The sequence below is a fragment of the Malaclemys terrapin genome, chromosome 1, assembly GCF_027887155.1.
Source record: "Malaclemys terrapin pileata isolate rMalTer1 chromosome 1, rMalTer1.hap1, whole genome shotgun sequence".
In the NCBI taxonomy this organism is placed as follows: domain Eukaryota; kingdom Metazoa; phylum Chordata; order Testudines; family Emydidae; genus Malaclemys; species Malaclemys terrapin.
The window spans coordinates 93,170,019-93,190,000 of NC_071505.1; the positions used below are offsets into that span (position 1 = coordinate 93,170,019).

The window sequence follows — 19,982 nt, forward strand, 5'->3', positions numbered from 1 at the left end:
TGTCCATGCATGACTTAGTTCTTTACAGGCAGCAGCCATTGATGACATGCTATCTTGAACGTCCCCAGATAGACTTCTTATGTGGATTGGAGTCTTCCAAGGTCCATTGTCCGTTAACTGTTTCTTGATTGGGCACTTAACTTGCTAATTCCTTTCTCAAGAAGCTGACCAAATGCTTTACTAAGGCTTCTTGGAATCAAAACACATTGAGATACAAGTACATAGCCAATATTCATAACTTTCACTACAAAAATGGTATACACATACAGATAGCATAATCATAACCAGCAAATCATAACCTTTCCACAGACACCTTATATGACAAAATTTGTACAATATTTGCTGCAAATATATAACAGTGGTTGCCACAGCAATCTATACGGTTACAGATTCTGTCAATAACATCACATATGCAATGAGGTGTTTCTTACCATCCTCCCCTTCTTACATGAGCATTGCCCCAAATCCAGTACTGGAAGCATCCAAGCTCAGAAGGAATGGTTTCTCAAAATCAGGGCTGGCTAGGACAGATTCTCTAGATAAAGCTTCATTTATGCTCTGGAAGCCCTGTTCACAGTCCTCTGTCCACATCACCTTGTCTGGTTTTCCCTTCTTTGTAAGGTCTGTTGTGGGAGCCATAATGTCCCTGAACCCCTTTACAAACCTCCTGTAGTAGTTGGCCAGACCAATAAAGGATTGGACCTGCTTCTTTGTTTTAGGGGCAGGCCAGCTTTTAATGGCTTCTACTTTCAAGGGTTTGGGGTGAACCAGCCCACTGCCCACCCTGTGTCCCAGGTCTGATACCGCTGAGGTTCCCATTTTGCATTTAGAAACTTTAACAGTCAGGTTGGCTTCCCTGAGTTTTCGTAACAGTCCCCGCATGATTTATGTGATCTCGCCAAGAGCTGCTGAAGATGGCTAGATCATCTAGGTAAGCCCTTACAAAAGATTCCAGTCCCTGTAGGACTTCACTTATGAGCCAGGCCATCACAGGCCACGGGGCATATTTACCACTAATAGTCAAAGATCAATTAATTGCCAAAATTAGGCTATCCCATCATACCATCCCCTCCATAAACTTATCAACTTATCATGAATGTGCCTCCTGAATTCCGCAATCCAAACAGTAAAAACCTTGAATTCATATAGACCAGATTCCACTATGAAAGCAGATTTTTCTCGAGTATCAGCATCTAAGGCTAGGTCTACACTACCCGCCTGAATCGGCGGGTAGAAATCGACCTCTCGGGGATCTATTTATCGCGTCCCGTTGGGACGCGACAATCAATCCCCGAATCGGCGCTCTTACTCCACCAGCGGAGGTGGGAGTAAGCGCCGCCGACAGAAAGCCGCAGAAGTCGATTTTGCCGCCGTCCTCACAGCGGGGTAAGTCGGCTGCGATACGTCGAATTCAGCTACGCTATTCACGTAGCTGAATTTGCGTATCTTAAATCGACTCCCCCCTGTAGTATAGATGTACCCTAAGAGAATTTGCCAGTATCCTTGAGTTAAATCCAGTGTTCTTATGAATTTTGCTCCTCCAAGTATATCTAGCAGATCCTCTATTCTGGACATGGGGTAAGGATCAGGTTGAGTGATAGCATTCAGCTTCCTATAATCCACACAAAACCTCAAGGTTTTGTCCTTTTGGGGTACCATCACAATAGGAGATGCCCATGGCCTTTTGAACCTAGTAACTATTCTCATTGCTAATATGCTCTCCACCTCTTCCTGAATCTGTTTCTGCATTTCTTCCTTGGCTCTGTAAACCCTGCTAGGAGCTGGGTGGGAACCTGTGGTTTGAATGGAGTGCATCTTCTTGCTAGTTAACCATGGCCGATTTGAGAATGTCTGCTTATGATGTTTCAATACAGCTAATATTTCCTCCTTTTGAACTGTAGTTAAACCCTCCCCCAACTCAATGCTTTCAAGCTGTGTCTCCTCTTTGCTCTCTGTAACTATATCAATTAAAGAGACAGACAACGCAGACAAAAAAGGGCTGGTCTACACTGCAGGGGGGATTGATCTAAGATATGCAACTTCAGCTACAAGAATAGCGTAGCTGAAGTCGACGTATCTTAGTTTGACTTACCTTGCGTCCTCACAGCGCGGGATCGATGGCTGCGGCTCCCCTGTTGACTCCGCTTCCGCCTCTCACTCTGGTGGACTTCCGGAGTCAACGGGGAGCACATTCGGGCATCGATTTATCGCGTCTAGACGAGACGCGATAAATCGATCCCCGATAGATCGATTGCTACCCGCCGATCCAGCAGGTAGTGAAGACGTACCCAGAGTCTCTTCCTCAGCTCAGCAAATCGTATTCACAACTCTATTGACATGCACTGTTTGTGCAATTCCTCTGCCAATGGGGCTTCCTCACATTATAGGTAACCTCATTACCTCTTTCCACTACCTCCTAGGGTCCATTTCAAATATCTTGCATTTTATTCTTTCTCACAGGATCTAGCATAGGCATCATATCTCCAATTTCAAACACCCTTTCCTAAGTATGCCTATCATACCAAGCCTTTTGAACTTCCTGGCTTTTCTTAAGATTCTGCTGAACCAATCCATCCTGGCTTGTAAATTCTGTTTAAATTGAGACACATACTGCACCACTGGCTGCTCTGTCTCCTCAGTATTGCCTTCCCAAGAATCAGGAATCAGATCAAGGCATCCCCTGACCTGCCTTCCATGCAGTAACTCAAAGGGAGCAAACCCTTAGATTCTTGGGATACACTCCTGTACACATACAGGAAATATGGAAGCAAAATGTCCCAGTCATTCTGGAGCCTACTCACATACATTTTCAGCATAGCTTTCAGTGTTCCATTGACTCTTTCCACCAGACTATTGGTCTCTGGGTGATAAGGAGCCATAGGTGCTGACTCCGTGGGTCCTCCGGGGCTGGAGCACCCCTGGTGAAAAATTAGTGGGTGCTCTGCACCGACCAGCAGCCCAGCTCCCTCCTCCCCCGCCTCGCCTCCTCCCCCTTCCGACGGCACTGCGTCCCTGCTCCTCCCCCTTCCTCCCAGCACTTCCCGCCCCACCCCCTGCTGCCTAACAGCTATTTGGCTGCACTTAGGACTTTCCAGGAGGGAGAGGGAGGAGCTGGGATACGGCGTGCTCAGGAGAGGAGGCGGGGAAGAGATGGGGCAGGGGTGGAGACTTTGAGAAAGGGGTGGAATGGGGGTGGGGTGAGGGTGGGGAGGGGTCGAGCACCCACTGGGCAGAGGGGAGTCGACGCCTATGTAAGGAGCAGCTTTTCTGTGTTTAACTTCACACATCTCCCATAACTGCTTAAAAACAACAGACATAAATTTTGTCAGACTGTGGTGCAAATTTTATCTTGGAAAATGCACTCTGCTAAAAATAGTAAGCAGTGCTGTAGCCACTGTCTTTGCCTCAATATTAGACAATGCTGCAGCCTCGGGGATATCTGGTAGCAAAATCTACCAAGATAAGAATATATCTCTTTCCATTACTGGAAGGTTTAGAGAGTGGTTCCACAATGTCCACAGACACTTTTGCAAATGCTTCCCCGACAATGGGTAACGACTGCAGGGGTACCTTACTAGGTTCCTTTGCACTTCTGACACGAATCACAGCTTCTGCAATAATCCCTCACTGTTTCAAAAAGATGAAGCCAGTAGAAATTTTGCTTTAGCCTGTCACACATTCTTTCCACTCCCACGTGCCCTGCAAATGGACCCTCATGAGCTAACTTTTCTATCAGGTTTCAGAGTAGCAGCTGTGTTAGTCTATATCCGCAAAAAGAACAGGAGTACTTGTGGCACCTTAGAGACTAACAAATTTATTTGAGCATAAGCTTTCGTGGACTACAGCCTACTTCATCGGATGCAAGTAGTGGAAAATACAGTAGGAAGATATATATATATATATACACAGAGAACATGAAACAATGGGTGTTACTATACACACTATAAGGAGAGTGATCAGTTAAGGTGAGCTTTTATCAGCAGGAGACAAAAAGAACTGTTTGTAGTGGTAATGAAAATGGCCCATTTCCAGCAATTGACAAGGAGATATAAGGAACTGGGGGGCGGAGAGGGGGAGAATAAGCATGGGGAAATAGTTTTACTTTGTGTAATGGCCCATCCACTCCCAGTCTTTGTTCAAGCCTAATTTAATGGTGTCCAATTTGCAAATTAATTCCAATTCAGCAGTCTCTCATTGGAGTCTGTTTTTGAAGTTTTTGTGTTGTAATAGTGTGACTTTTAGGTCTGTAATCGAGTAGCCAGGGAGATTGAAGTGTTCTCCAACTGGTTTTTGAATGTTATAATTCTTGACGTTAGATTTGTGTCCATTTATTCTTTTGCGTAGAGACTGTCCAGTTTGGCCAATGTACATGGCAGAGGGGCATTGCTGGCACATGATGGCATATATCACATTGGTAGATGTGCAGGTGAACGAGCCTCTGATCATATGGCTGATGTGATTAGATCCTATGATGGTGTCCCCTGAATAGATATGTGGATAGAGTTGGCAACGGGCTTTGTTGCAAGGATAGGTTCCTGGGTTAGTGTTTTTGTTGTGTGGTGTGTGGTTGCTGGTAAGTATTTGCTTCAGGTTTGGGGGCTGTCTGTAAGCAAGGACTGGCCTGTCTCCCAAGATCTGTGAGAGTGATGGATCATCCTTCAGGATAGGTTGTAGATCCTTGATGGTGCGCTGGAGAGGTTTAGGTGGGGGCTGAAGGTGATGGCTAGTGGCGTTTTGTTACTGTCTTTGTTGGCCCTGTCCTGTAGTAGGTGACTTCTGGGTACTCTTCTGGCTCTGTCAATCTGTTTTTTCACCTCAGCAGATGGGTATTGTAGTTGTAAGAATGCTTGATAGAGATCTTGTAAGTGTTTGTCTCTGTCTGAGGGGTTGGAGCAAATGAGATTGTATCATAGAACTTGGCTGTAGACAATGGATCGTGTGGTGTGATCTGGATGAAAGCTGGAGGCATGTAGGTAAGTATAGCGGTCAGTAGGTTTCCGGTATAGGATGGTGTTTATGTGGTCATTGTTTATTAGTACTGTAGTGTCCAGGAAGTGGATCTCTTGTGTGGACTGGTCCAGGCTGAGGTTAATGGTGGGGTGGAAATTGTTGAAATCATGATGGAATTCCTCAAGGGCTTCTTTTCCATGGGTCCAGATGATGAAGATGTCATCAAAGTAGTGCAAGTAGAGTAGGGGCATTAGGGGACGAGAGCTGAGGAAGCATAGTTCTAAGTCAGCCATAAAAATGTTGGCATACTGTGGGGCCATGCGAGTACCCATAGCAATGCCGCTGGTTTGAAGGTACACATTGTCCCCAAATGTGAAATAGTTATGGGTGAGGACAAAGTTACAAAGTTCAGCCACCAGGTTTGTCGTGACATTATTGGGGATACTGTTCCTGACGGCTTGTAGTCCATCTTTGTGTGGAATGTTGGTGTAGAAGGCTGCTACATCCATGGTGGCTGGGATGGTGTTTTCAGGAAGATCACTAATGGATTGTAGTTTCCTCAGGAAGTCTCGAAGATAGCTAGGAGTGCTGGTAGCATAGGGCCTGAGGAGGGAGTCTACATAGCCAGACAATCCTGCTGTCAGGGTGCCAATGCCTGAGATGATGGGGCATCCAGGATTTCCAGGTTTATGGATCTTGGGTAGCAGATAGAACACCCCTGCTCGGGGTTCTAGGGGTGTGTCTGTGCGGATTTGCTCTTGTGCTTTTTCAGGCAGTTTCTTGAGTAGATGGTGTAGTCTCTTTTGGTAACCCTCAGTAGGATCAGAGGGTAATGGCTTGTAGAATGTGGTGTTGGAGAACTGCCTATCAGCCTCTTATTCATATTCCAACCTATTCATGATGACAACAGCACCTCCTTTGTCTGTGTGTATATATATCTTCCTACTGTATTTTCCACTACATGCATCCGATGAAGTGGGCTGTAGCCCACGAAAGGTTATGCTCAAATAAATGTTAGTCTCTAAGGTGCCACAAGTACTCCTGTTTTTAATTTTTCTGTATCTCTCTGGTATCACAAGCTGTTTGCAGATACTACCATGAGGATGCTTTTTCCCTATAGAGATTTGCTATAACAAACCATCTTGCATGAAAAATCTGCCTTTCCCTTTCCCAGCTGGGGCTTGATTCTGAGCATCAATTCTGGCCCTCTCTAATGAAACATCATTTTTCTGTACAATAATAAACTCCTTCTGTGTTCCATTCAAGTTCAGAGCCATCTCTGACACATCAGACAAATTCTCAGTCGGCACAAGCTGAGATACACTCTCTGCCTGTTCACAGTTTCCCTCACTGACATCATGCAGGGTATCTGCATCAGAGCCATACTTTCCCTGTGACCTGGTCACGATGTTAACCTGATTAAACGTAGCTGAAAGATCATTACCAATCAAGATATCAGCAGGTAACAAATCTCTAATACGAAACACCATATCACCTTCAAAACTTTCCCCAGATTCTGCCCAAAGGCACTTTTACAGAAACCTCAGAGAGAGACAATATGTTCACACTCTTATCTGGTAACAAAGCAGTTCCTCTCTGACCAATTCCCCTTTAACTAAAGTAATATCAGATGCAGTGTCTCACTGTCCTGTACACATAATTCCACTGACCTTTGCAGTCCTTATGAATTCCTCATTACCCCTCCACATCTCAGTCCTAATATAAATTGAGGCTATTTTCCTCTTCCACCACCTCATTTGGAATTAAAATGCTAGCATTAACACCTGCAAGGTTGGTGTTTGTACTCAAAGTGGCAGTGTTGGTGCTTATATGGTTAGCCTCTGTATTCAGAGTAACAGCATTGGAATTTATTATGGGTGCAGATAGTGGGGTGTTTTTAAGGTTTGGGCAATTCGGTTTTATATGACCAGGGGTCCCACATTGGTAGCAGATAACCTGTTTCCCCTTAGGGTGAGAGGTTTTATGTTCTGGACTCCCAGTAGTCTTTCTAATAAAGTTGGAGTTCTTCTTCGAGTGATTGCTCATGTGTATTCCACAATAGGTGTGCATGTTTGCCATGTGCACCGGTGCCGGAAGTTTTTCCCCTAGCAGTACCCATAGGGGAGTGCCCCAGCGACCCCTGGAGTGGTGCCTCCATGGCGCAGTAGAAGTGGCACACTCCCCCCCACCCTCAGTTCCTTCTTGCCACCAGTGAAGGTGCTTCGGAACTGCTCTGCTCCAGCTTTGCTGTAGCTTGTCTCCGAAACTGCTTGTTTGTTCAGCGTATGGTACCTGTAGTTAGTTAGTTTAGTTTAGTTTAGTTTAGCTAAAGCGCCTGGGCCGGAGCATGCCCCAAGCCCCGGGTTTTAAGTCGTGCGACACTTGTAGGCGATCTATGCCACTGAGTGATCTGCACGCAGACTGTCTGTGCTGTTTGGGGGAAATCCATCTCAGTGATCGCTGCAAGATTTGCAAGTCGTTTAAGCCTCGAACCAAGAGAGAAAGGGACATTAGGCTCCGGGCCATCCTGATGGAGTCAGCGCTGACCCCGGCTCCGGCGCACCGCTCCGAGTCGGCACTGGGCACCCTGTCGTAGGTGCACGGCGACCCTCCGGCACTATCAACTAGTCAGCACCGCTCCCCATCCATGGAGCATGCCAAGAAGGCTAGGAAGAGGCTTTCTTCACGGTGGCACCAGAGTAAACCTGGGACAGAGGCTAGACCCACGGCCTCTAGACCACCAACTCAAGTCAAGTGGAGTAGCCCGGCCCATTCGGGGCAGGCCTCCCCAGATGTCCAGGCAGCCCTCCCCAGATGTCCAGGCAGCCCAGGATGTTATGTCCATGCTGGTACCAGGAGCACCGCCGATGTTGGCCCTGCGCTCCAGAGGCAAGCCGCCGCTAGGATCTCCGCAGTCACCCCCGGCTTGATACTGGTCTCGGTCGAGGGAATGTTCCTGACGCCATTCGCCGCCTAGCGACTGTTCAGAGCAAAGTCCACATGGATCGCCCTCCACGCCCACCAGGCTGTCTAGTTGGGTTCCGTCTGACTGAGATTCTTGGCACCGCTCCACCTCGAGGAGCGAACACTGACAGGACCAAGGCAGACATTGCCAAAGGTCCTCGTCTTGGAGGGGCTATCGCAGCCGAACACGGCACGAACATCGACGTCGTTCCCATTCGGCATCCCGCTCCAGGACCCCGCCACAGGATCGCCTCTGCAGCCCCAGGCCTCGATCACCAGCGTCTCACCATCGCGGGTCCACCTGCCGGAGCCGATCACGGAACAGCTGTTACTGACGGTACCGGTCCTCCACGTCGGGATTGCAGTCCCGTGGTCGGCATTGCTCCCAGCACTGCCGATCCTCCTGGTCCAGGGACAGCAACAGGTCGTATGTCAGCCCAGCCTCCCTTCGTAGTTGTCCATCAATGGGTCAGGCCAGCCAGGCCAAACAGCCAGCTCCACCGGTGCCACAGCAGGTGCAGTGGCACCGGGCCCCATGGCCGGCCCAATGGTACCAGTGGGCACCATGGCCCCCGACTCAGCCCCCGGTGGGGGCTCGCTCGGTGGCCGGAGCCTCAGCAGGACCATCGGCTTCCCTCTCCAGACCTCCGAGGAAGGAGTCGGCGGGACATACATCCTGAGCACCATGCCCAGAGACCGACCAAGTGGTGGACCCTCCGGTGCCGGTGGACATCCAAAGTACCACGCCGGCCTCCTCACCCTCCCCAGATGAGCCGATTATGGCCCCTCCTCCCTCCGTCCCACAGGAGGACTTTAGGGCCCACCAAGAACTCTTAAAAAGGGTGGCATCAAGCCTCCACCTCCAAGCAGAGGAGATGGAGGAGCCCTCAGACTCCCTGTTTAATGTGCTGTCCTCCTCGGCACCGGGCAGGGTGGCCTTGCCTCTCCACGAAGGGGTGGCAAAAATTTCAAATGCCCTGTGGCAAACCCCAGCCTCACTGGCCCCCATCTCTAAGAGAGCGGAACGCAAGTATTTTGTACCCACCAAGAGGCATGAATACGTACACATCCACCCTGCTCCTAACTCCCTGGTAGTCGAGTCACTCAACCACAGGGAATGGCAGGGCCAGCCAGCCCCTACCCCGAAAAATAAAGATTCAAGGAGGTGGACTCATTGGAAGGAAAATGTATTCGTCCTTGAGCTTCCAGTTTCGGGTAGCAAACCACCAGGCCCTCCTGGGCTGGTATGAGTTCAGTCTGTGGGGCTCCCTGCCCAAGTTCGAAGACTCCCTCCAGGAGCACGATAGGAAGGAGTTCAAAGCGCTGGTGGAGGAGGAGACAGCAGCTGCCAGGGCAACCCCGCAGGCAGCTTCGGATACAACGGACACGGCCGCGCGGTCCATGGCCTCCGTGGTGTCCATGAGAAGGGCGTCATGGCTCCTGCCCTCTGGGCTGTCCAGACTCCCGCACGACTCTCCAGACTCTGGGTCTCTACATTCTGGCTCCAACTAAACCTAAGTTCAAGCCACAGCAGACTCCCGCTCAGGCCACCCACCCAAAATACGAGACCGCTTATAAGAAGTCACAGGACTATAAGAGGCACCCACAGAAGCAGTCTCGGCCTGCCCCCCAGCCTGGGTCCTCCAAGGGCAAGCAAGCGGGGAAAAGGCAGTTTTGACGGGATGCCTGGGGGCACCTTGCCAGTTCTCATTAGGGATCCACCCTGAATAAAGCTTCCCTTCTCCAACCGGTTGTGTGCTTTCCTCCCGGAGTGGTCACAGCTGACCTCAGATCGATCGGTCCTCAACACCATTTCCTGGGGGTACACCCTCCAGTTTACTTCCTCCCTGCCCAGCCATCCTCCACCCCTGTCCCTCCTGGGGGACCCCTCGCACGAGGCTCTGCTCGAGCAGGAGGTGGGACGGCTCCTGGGCCTAGGAGTGGTGGAAGCAGTACCCGGGGAGTTGAAGAGCAAGGGGTACTACTCCTGTTATTTCCTTATCCCGAAGGCCCATCTTGGACCTGCAAGGCCTGAACCAATACATGGTGAAGCTCAAGTTCTTCTTCGAGTGCTTGCTCATATCCATTCCATTAGGTGTGTGCGCGCCGCGTGCACGATCGTCGGAAGATTTTCTACCCTAGCAACACCGGCGGGTCGGCTGTGGAGCCCCCTAGAGTGGCGCCTTCATGGCGCTGAATATATACCCCAGCCGACCCGGCGCCCCCTCAGTTCCTTCTTACCGCCCCTGACGGTCGTTGGAACTGTGGAGCGCTGCTTAGCTGTTCTCCACTCTCCCTAGCTTTGTTGGTTATTAGCAGTTATAGTTATAGTGTTTATAGTTAAATAGTTAAATAGTTTTAAAAAAGTTGTTATAGTTGTTCTAAGTAGCTCAGGGGATTAAGGGGGTCGTCTCCCCCTTTCTTCCCCGGCCGCGGGGCCGGGCTCATGCCCAACGCTCCCGGCTTCAAGCAGTGCGCCTCCTGCGCGAAGCCTATGCCCACGAGCGACCCGCACGACTCCTGTCTGAAGTGCCTGGGAGAGTCCCACCAAACAGATAAGTGCAAGATCTGTAAGGCCTTCAGACCAAGGACCAAGAAGGAGCGGGACTTTCGGCTCAGGCAACTCCTGATGGAGGCGGCACTTAGCCCGGACACTCCCTCTACGGGCCAGACCCCGGCGCCTAGCACCTCGGTGCGCAGTGCACCGGCAGCACCGGCTTTGACGACCACGCGAGTGGCGTCAGACAAGCCTCCCCGGCACCGGACCTCGTCGGCACCGCAAGCAGTGCCTCGGCGCCGATCATTATCCCCGGGGCATAAAAAAGCCCATAAAACGGGGACGTCCGTGCCGAAGACGCCAGCTCCCCCAGTGCCGGGGGTAGAGCCGCGTCCGCCGGTGGAGCAAAGGAAACAGGTGCCTCCAGCACCGTCGACTCCGGCACCGAAGCCGTTGAGTCCGGTGCAGATAGCGTCTCCACCGAGGCCGGCGGTGATACAGTGCCTACCGTCGACTCCAGAGACCTTCGCGGCGGCGAGAGACTTAATAGCTCTCACGGAGCCGGCACCGCCTCAACCACCGGCACCGACTGCACCGCTGACTCGCCCGGTCCAGTCGAGGGGGAAACCGGCCTTGATGCGCCCTCCACAAGGACTGGAACCTCGGCACCGCTCCAGGTCCCGAAGCAGGTCCCCACGCCGCTCGCAGTCCCGGCACCGAATATCATCTCGGCACCGGTCGTACTCGCGGCCAAGATCTTCTTCGCGGCACCGCTCTACGTCTCGGCACCGATATGATCGTCGGCACCGATCAACGTCGAGACGTAGCTCTCGGCACCGCTACGGTCGACGCTCGACGTCGAGAGGCCGCTCCCGGCACCGGGCATACTCCAGGTCCTCGTCGAGGTCCAGATCCGACTCCCGGCACCGACGAGGTCATCGGCACCGGTCGCGGTCCCGGCACCGATCGCCGGCACCGCGTGGAGATAGAACATCCCCGGACCGGTACCGTGCGGCACCGCATCCCACGGGATTCGTCTCGACGCACTCGGCACCGCCATGGCCATCGAGATCGGTGTCCCGCTCCTCTGAGGAAGTATCGAGATCGGCATACCCCCCTCAGGGTCAAGCCGAGGAGCAGGACATAGGCCATTGGCAGGAGGTAGCAGAGGACCCTGCTCATGGCCCATCTCACTGGTCGTTCTGGACCCCGTGGGCGTACCATCAGGCGCAAGGGGCTCCAATTGCGTCGACCTCTCGCTCCGGTCACTCCGTCAGAGGGGCCCCGGAGTCCACCATCTCTCGGCCTCCGCCAGGGGGCATGGAGGCCTCTGGGTCCGCACCACCTGACACCCTGGACCCAGGCACAGGTGATGCTCCAGCCCAGGAACAGGGAGACCAGGACCAGCCCTTGGATCCTGTTCCACCGCAGGCATCTTCCTCTTCTTCTCCCGATGAGGCAGTGGCGGGCACATCGTGCACAGGCCCGCCTCCAATAGATCTTCGGGCTCACCAGGATCTTCTGCGCAGGATGGCCCGTAATATGGACCTGCAGGCGGAGGAGATAGTGGAGGTTCACGACCCGATCGTGAATATCCTTGGAGCGGATGCCCCATCGAGGGTAGCGTTACCCCTGATCCGCACGATTCAAATGAATGCGGATACGATATGGCAGACTCCTGCCTCTATTCCACCCACAGCGAGAGGGGTGGAAAGGAAATACTTTGTCCCGTCTAAGGACTATGGGTACTTGTATACCCACCCCCAACCGTGTTCACTGGTGGTGGAATCAGTGAACGCACGAGAGCGCCACGGCCAGCAGGCTGCAGCGCCTAAATCAAAAGAGGCTAAGCGGCTCGATTTGTTTGGCCGTAAGGTTTACTCAGCCGGAGGGCTACAACTTAGAGCAGCGAACCAGCAGGCGCTGCTGAGCCGCTACAGTTTCAACTCCTGGAACTCTATGGGTAAGTTTAAGGAGCTGATTCCCCAAGAGTCCAGGGAAGAGTTTGGAGCCATGGTAGAGGAGGGCAAGAAGGTGGCTCGGACCTCCTTGCAGGCCTCCTTGGACATAGCAGACTCAGCTGCGAGGACCCTGGCTTCGGGTATCGCTATGCGTAGGATCTCCTGGCTTCAGGTCTCGGGTTTGCCTCCGGAGCTGCAGCAAACCCTACAGGATCTCCCCTTTGAGGGACACGGATTGTTCTCAGACAAAACGGACTCTCGCCTGCAGGGCCTAAAGGACTCGAGAACAATCATGCGCTCCCTGGGGATGCATGTTGTGGGCCCTCAGCGCAGGCCATTTAGGCCGCAGCCTCAGCGATTCTACCCCCCCCCACCTCGTCAGAGACAGGACTCGGCCAGGAGGCGAGGGCGAGGTGGTAGAAGAAGGTGGACCGGCCCTCAACCCGGCCCAAACCAGGGGCCACCTAGACCACCTTCAGGCCCCAGGCAGAACTTTTGAAGGTGCGGTCGAGGACGGCGCCCCAGTCATCCCCCAGGATCCAACCCCCTCCTTTCGGGATCGCCTCTCCCACTTCCACCGTGCTTAGTCCCTTATAACTTCGGACTGTTGGGTCCTCCGCACGGTGGAGAGGGGATACGCTATCCAATTTTCTTCTATCCCCCCCTCCCACCCCCCTTCCCCGTCCCTCTTCAGGGACCCTTCTCACGAGCAACTTCTTATTCAGGAGGTTTCTACGCTCCTGGCCATGGGGGCCATAGAGGAGGTTCCAGTAGAGTTAAGGGGCAGGGGATTTTATTCCCGTTACTTCCTGATCCCCAAGTCCAAAGGAGGTCTGCGGCCCATCTTGGACTTGCGCGGACTCAACAAATTCGTAGTAAAGTTGAAGTTCCGCATGGTCTCTTTGGGGGCCATTATCCCTTCCCTCGATCCTGGAGACTGGTTCGCCGCCCTCGACATGAAAGACGCATACTTTCACATCTCAATTTACCCACCTCACAGACGCTTCCTGCGATTCGTGGTAAACATGGTGCACTACCAATTTGCAGTCCTTCCCTTCGGCCTATCCTCGGCCCCAAGAGTGTTCACGAAATGTATGGCTGTCGTGGCAGCGTACCTTCGTCGGCAAGGGATACAGGTGTTCCCGTACCTAGACGACTGGCTGGTACGCGGTCGCACCAAGGAGCAAGTTCAAGCTCACGTCCACATAATAGTGCACACATTCAACGAGTTGGGCATCCTACTCAACAAGGACAAATCCACTCTAGAACCTACCCAGAGAATAGAATTCATAGGCGCAGTTCTAGACTCCAGACGTGCACAAGCCATCCTGCCAGACAACCGATTTGGCACCATCATGAGCCTCATTCAAGGGCTCCAGGCGTTCCCAACTACCACGGTGAGGTCGTGCCTTACCCTGCTGGGCCACATGGCTTCCTGCACGTACGTAACCAGGTATGCCAGACTTCGGCTTCGCCCACTTCAAACCTGGGTGTCTTCAATATACCGTCCACATCGGGACAGCCTGAACATGGTGGTCACGGTCCCGATCTCGGTCCTGACCTCCCTCACCTGGTGGCTAGATCACAATGTGGTCTGCGAGGGGATGCCATTTCACGCCCCACAACCCTCTCTGCACCTGGTCACAGACGCTTCATCTCTGGGTTGGGGCGCCCATCTCAACGAACACCATACCCAGGGCCTGTGGACTGCATCCCAGCTAGCCCTGCACATCAATGTTCGGGAACTGATGGCGGTGCGCCTGGCGTGCCAGGCATTTCTCAACCTCCTACGTGGCCGATGTGTGTTAGTTCTCATCGACAACACCACGGCCATGTTTTACATCAACAAGCAAGGAGGAGCACGTTCGTCAATCCTATGCCAAGAGGCCATTCGCCTGTGGGACTTCTGCATCGCCCACTCAATCCACCTCACGGCATCGTTCCTCCCTGGAGTCCAGAACACTCTAGCGGACCGACTCAGCAGGTCCTTCCAGACGCACGAGTGGTCTATCCGTCCGGACATCATACATTCCATCTTCCAGAGGTGGGGGTTTCCCCAGGTAGACCTGTTTGCATCCCGAGACAACAGGAAGTGCCACGTGTTCTGCTCCCTACAAGGTCGAGCTCCGGGCTCCCTCTCGGATGCGTTTCTCCTTCCCTGGAAAGACCACCTGTTTTACGCCTTCCCTCCGTTTCCTCTGGTCCACAAGGTACTGCTCAAATTGCGCAGAGACCAGGCACAGGTAATTCTGGTCGCTCCAGCGTGGCCGAGACAACATTGGTACACCACACTGTTGGAACTCTCGGTTCAGACACCGATCCCGCTTCCGTTGTATCCGGATCTCATCACGCAGGACCACGGCCGGCTGCGTCACCCCGACCTGCAATCACTCCACCTCACGGCGTGGCTGCTCCATGGTTCACCCAGGCAGAGCAGCAATGCTCGCACTCTGTCCAACAGATTCTGCTGAGCAGTAGGAAGCCCTCAACACGCACCACGTACCTGGCCAAGTGGAAGCGGTTCTCCTGTTGGTGCGAACAACGAGCCACGTCCCCGTTGCAGGCACCCATTCCTCTCATTTTGGAGTATCTCCTCTCCCTAAAACATCAGGGGTTGGCGATATCTTCAATTAGGGTTCACCTGGCCGCTATATCGGCCTTTCACCCAGGGGAACTCGCGTCCTCGGTATTCTCTAACCCGATGGTCGTTAGATTCCTCAAGGGCTTAGACCGGATGTACCCACAACAACGTCAGCCCGTCCCGACGTGGGACCTCAACCTGGTTCTCTCCAAGCTCACAGGTCCTCCATTTGAGCCACTGGCCACCTGTTCACTTCTGTACCTATCCTGGAAGACAGCCTTCCTCGTAGCCATCACCTCAGCAAGGCGCGTTTCTGAACTCAGGGCGCTGACATCCGAGCCCCCTTATACAGTTTTCCATAAGGATAAAGTGCAGCTTCGTCCACATCCTGCCTTTCTCCCTAAGGTGGTTTCTCCTTTTCACATCAACCAGGACATCTTTCTCCCGGTCTTTCATCCCAAACCACATGCCACTCGCCAGGATCAACGCTTGCATTCCCTGGACGTACGAAGGGCCCTGGCCTTCTATATTGACCGCACAAAGCACTTTAGAAAGACGACGCAGCTCTTCGTTGCAGTGGCCGACCGAATGAAAGGCTCACCGGTCTCCTCACAGCGCCTATCCTCCTGGATTACGTCTTGCATCCGGACTTGCTATGACCTGGCAGGTGTCTCAGCACCGCACCTCACCGCTCACTCCACGAGGGCCCAAGCCTCCTCGACTGCTTTCCTGGCACATGTTCCGATACAGGACATTTGTAGAGCGGCGGTTTGGTCATCAGTCCACACGTTTACAGCTCACTATGCACTAGTGCAGCAGTCCAGGGACGATGCTGCCTTCGGATCAGCGGTTTTGCACACGGCAATGTCTCACTCCGACCCCACCACCTAAGTTGGGCTTGGGAGTCACCTAATGGAATGGATATGAGCAAGCACTCGAAGAAGAAAAGACGGTTACTCACCGTTGTAACTGTTGTTCTTCGAGATGTGTTGCTCATATCCATTCCAAACCCGCCCCCCGTCCCCACTGTCGGAGTAGCCGGCAAGAAGGAACTGAGGGGGCGCCGGGTCGGCTGGGGTATATATTCAGCGCCATGAAGGCGCCACTCTAGGGGGCTCCACAGCCGACCCGCCGGTGTTGCTAGGGTAGAAAATCTTCCGACGATCGTGCACGCGGCGCGCACACACCTAATGGAATGGATATGAGCAACACATCTCGAAGAACAACAGTTACAACGGTGAGTAACCGTCTTTTCCGCATGGTCTCCCTGGCCTCCATCATCCCCTCCCTGGATCCCGGGGACTGGTACACCGCCCTCAATCTGCTGGACACATACTTCCACATTCATATATTCGAGGGGCACAGACGCTTCCTCCGTTTCAGAGTGGGGCAGGAACACTACCAATTTACGGTCCTCCTGTTTGGCCTGTCCACTGCCCCCAGGATAGTCACGAAATGTATGTCAGTGGTGGTGGCCTACCGAGGGGTCGAGATCTTCCCCTATCTAGATGACTAGTTGGTCAAGGGCAGCTCCTGGTCGTAGGTGTGGGATCACGTGGAGCTCCTTCTGTCCACATGCACTACTTTGGGCCTGTTGGTAAACAATACCAAGTCCACGTTAGTCCCGGTTCAATGCCTAGAGTTTATCGGGTTGGTCCTGGATGCCTCGTCGGCCAGAGCCTCCCTCCCACCGGACAGGTTCAAGACCCTAAAGGGGCTCATCAACACGGCCACAAGGTTTCTGGTGACAACAGCCAGAGCATGCCTCCAGCTCTTGGGTAACATGTCGGCGTGCACATATGTGGTCCATCACGCCAGACTCAGGATGAGGCCCCTCCAGCTCTGGTTGGCCTCAGAGTTCTCCCAGGCCAGGGATAGGATGGACAAAGTCCTCACAGTACCTGAGTCAGTGATCACCTCCCTACGGTGGTGGTCCTCCCCGAGAAACATGTTCCAAGGGGTCCCATTCAGGGGCAGGCCCCTGTCACTGGAGCTGGTGTCTGACGCGTTGGACCTGGGATGGGGGACCCATGTGGGGAACATTCAGATCCAAGGTCTGTGGTCGGCTCAGGATCTGCCACTCCACATAAACATCAAGGAGCTCGGGGCAGTCCGGCTGGTGTGCATGGCCTTCCGCTCACACTTGGAGGACCGGGTGGTCAGGGTCCTCATGGACAACACGGTCTTGATCCTCTGCCCTCTGCTGCAAAGCCCTCAGGCTGTGGGATTTTTGTATAGCCCACAAAATCTGCCTACAGGCCTTCCATCTGCCAGGTGCACGGAACACGCGGGTGGATCACTTGAGCAGGGACTTCTCCTCTCAGCATGAGTGGTCTCTCCACCCAGATGTGGTGCACAGACTTTTCCAAGTGTGGGGAACTCCCTAGGAGTTCGCGACTCGGCAGAACAGTCGCTGCCCCTGGTTCTGTTCCAGGGGAGGGGGTGGGAGGGCTGGGACGGGGCTCTATCTCCGATGCCTTCCTCCTGTCCTGGTCAAGCTAGTTTCTATATGCCTTTCCCCCGTTCCTACTGATCGGCAAGGTCCTGGGAAAGATAAAGACAGACAAGGTCCGGGTCCTTCTGATTGCCCCGGCATGGCTCAGGAAGCATTGTTACGGGACCCACAACTTGTCATCCTGCCTGGACCTGCTCTCCAAGGACCAGGGCCGCCTCCTCCACCCCAACCTAGCGGCACTCCACCTCACGGCATGGCTGCTCAATGGTTAGGTCAGGAGGAATGGACGTGCTCGGAAGGGGTTCAGCACATCCTCCTAGAAAGCAGGCAGCCCTCCACGCACTGAGCCTACTTGGCAAAGTGGTCTCGGTTTTCCTGATGGATGGACGAGCGGGGCGTTTCCCCGGTGGCTGCCCCAATCCAGTTTATTCTGGACTACCTCCTTCATCTTAGAGCCCAAGGCCTGGCGCCCTCGTCAGTCAAGGTGCACCTGGCGGCCATATTGGCCTTCCATCCGCTAGTGCAGGGCCACACGGTATTCTCCCATGATATGACTGGCCGATTCCTTAAGGAGTTAGATCTCCCCTTCCTGTATGTTAGGCCCCCTGTCCCACAGTGGGATCTAAAGCTGGTGTTGGTCTGTCTCATGGGGTCCCCATTTGCACCGCTAGCCACGTGCTCCTGGTCACACCTCTTGTGGAAGGTGGCCTTCCTGGTTGCGATCACGTCAGCTAGGCGGGTCTCAGAGCCCAGGGCCCTGACCTCTGAGCCCTTGTACACAGTGTTTCATAAAGATAAGGTCCAGCTCTGCCCACACCCTTCGTTCCTCCCGAATGTGGTCTCCACCTACCACATGGTCAGGACATTTTTCTGCCAGTCCTCTGCCCCAAGCCCCATGCATCCAGTGAGGAGCGCTGCCTCCACACGCTAGATGTGAGACGGGTTCTTACTTTCTACCTGGAGTGGACTAAGCCGTTTAGAAAGTCCTCACAACTGTTCATTGCCTCGGCCAAGCTCATGGAAGGTCAGCCGATCTCCACTCAGCGCCTCTCCAACTGGATCACCTCATGCATCCATACCTCTAATGACCTGGTGGGAATCCCTCCGCCACCAATTGTCGGCTGCCTTTTTGGCCCATGTCCCCATTCAGGACATTTGTAGGGCTGCCACGTGGTCTTCAGTTCACACATTCACCTCGCACTATGGAATAGTCTCCCAGACCAGGGATGACACTAAGTTCAGCAGGGCTGTGTTCTGTCCTGAGAATTTGTGAACTCCTACCCACCTCCAACAGATATAGCTTGGAATCACCTATTGTGGAATACACATGAGCAATCACTCCAAGAAGAAAAGACAGTTACCTTTTCCGTGTTCTTCGAGATGTGTTGCTCATGTCTATTCCACATCCCGCCCTCCTTCCCCTCTGTCGGAGTTGTCTGGCAAGAAGGAACTGAGGGTGGAGGGAGCACGCAGCGCCCCTTCTACCGCGCCATGGAGGCGCCACTCCAGGGGTACTGCTAGGGGAAAAACTTCCGGCACCGGTGCACATGGCCAGCACGCACACCTGTTGTGGAATAGACATGAGCAACACATCTCGAAGAACACCAGTTACGGAAAAGGTAACTGTCTTTTTGATTCACTCTAAAACCCTTCATCCCTTTTAAATTGGGGTGCATAGAGATTACCTTTCCCAGGGTTTATGCCCATCATGAACCCTGTTTTCAATATATTTATCAGTAATTATTTCTGCCTGTAAGACTGAATCAGGTTTCTTATCACAGACTGCTACTCTGATTTCTTCAGGAGCCATCTTTAGCAACTTCTCTAGTGTAATTAACAGTTTATCAAAGTCACCATAAGATCCTGCTCCTGTATTCCACTTTTTAACAAAACCAAGCAATTTATAAATACATTCCACATAAGTAGCATTATCAGACATTCTGAGCTTTATAAATTTCAATCTATAAAACTCAGGAGTAATCTTAAACCATTTCAACACAGTTTCTTTTAACTTTCTGTAATCCAAAGCCTCCTCTGCCCCCATTTCATTGAACACTTGCCTTGTTTTACCAGTCAGTTTGGTCAGGAGAAACGCCATTATTTTTTCATCTGGAATTTTCTAGACATCACATAGAGGCTCAAAGGTGGATAAAAATTCTTCAGAATCTTTATAAATTGGACAGACTTTATCCCAGTCTCTGCTATTGAGAGGGGATGGAATTCCCGGTGGTGGCAGCCTCTCTTCCACTCCCAGGACTTGAATTTGGAGTGTGGCAGCTTCCATCTGGTTTTGATATGCTTCTTTCTCAACTTGCAGCTGTTCCATTTGCCTCTTGTGAGCTTTCTTCCTCCATCTCCTCACTTGCTAGCTTCTCCCTCAATCAAAGGTCTGCCATTTTTACTTCATGCTCTAGATGCTGCTTGTCTGCTATCACCTGCATTCAGATTGCTTCTTCTGCTGCTTTTTGATCACATTCCATGAGCAAATCTCTCATCTCCTGATCTGAGATGTTCCCTGTAAGGGCTATTTTCTTATCTTTACATACTTTTTAAAGTTATTTTGTGTTTATAGCC

General features: G+C 52.6%; 1 protein-coding gene across 1 annotated transcript in view; it reads left to right on the forward strand.

The window, feature by feature from the left end:
- Window positions 1–8,479: 8,479 nt before the first annotated feature.
- NPTXR (neuronal pentraxin receptor) overlaps window positions 8,480–19,982 on the forward strand; it is a 62,207-nt gene continuing 50,704 nt past the window's right edge. The window contains exon 1 of the mRNA XM_054008597.1: window positions 8,480–8,633. Coding sequence (XP_053864572.1) covers window positions 8,480–8,633 — 154 coding nt within the window. The remainder of the gene's footprint in view (window positions 8,634–19,982) is intronic.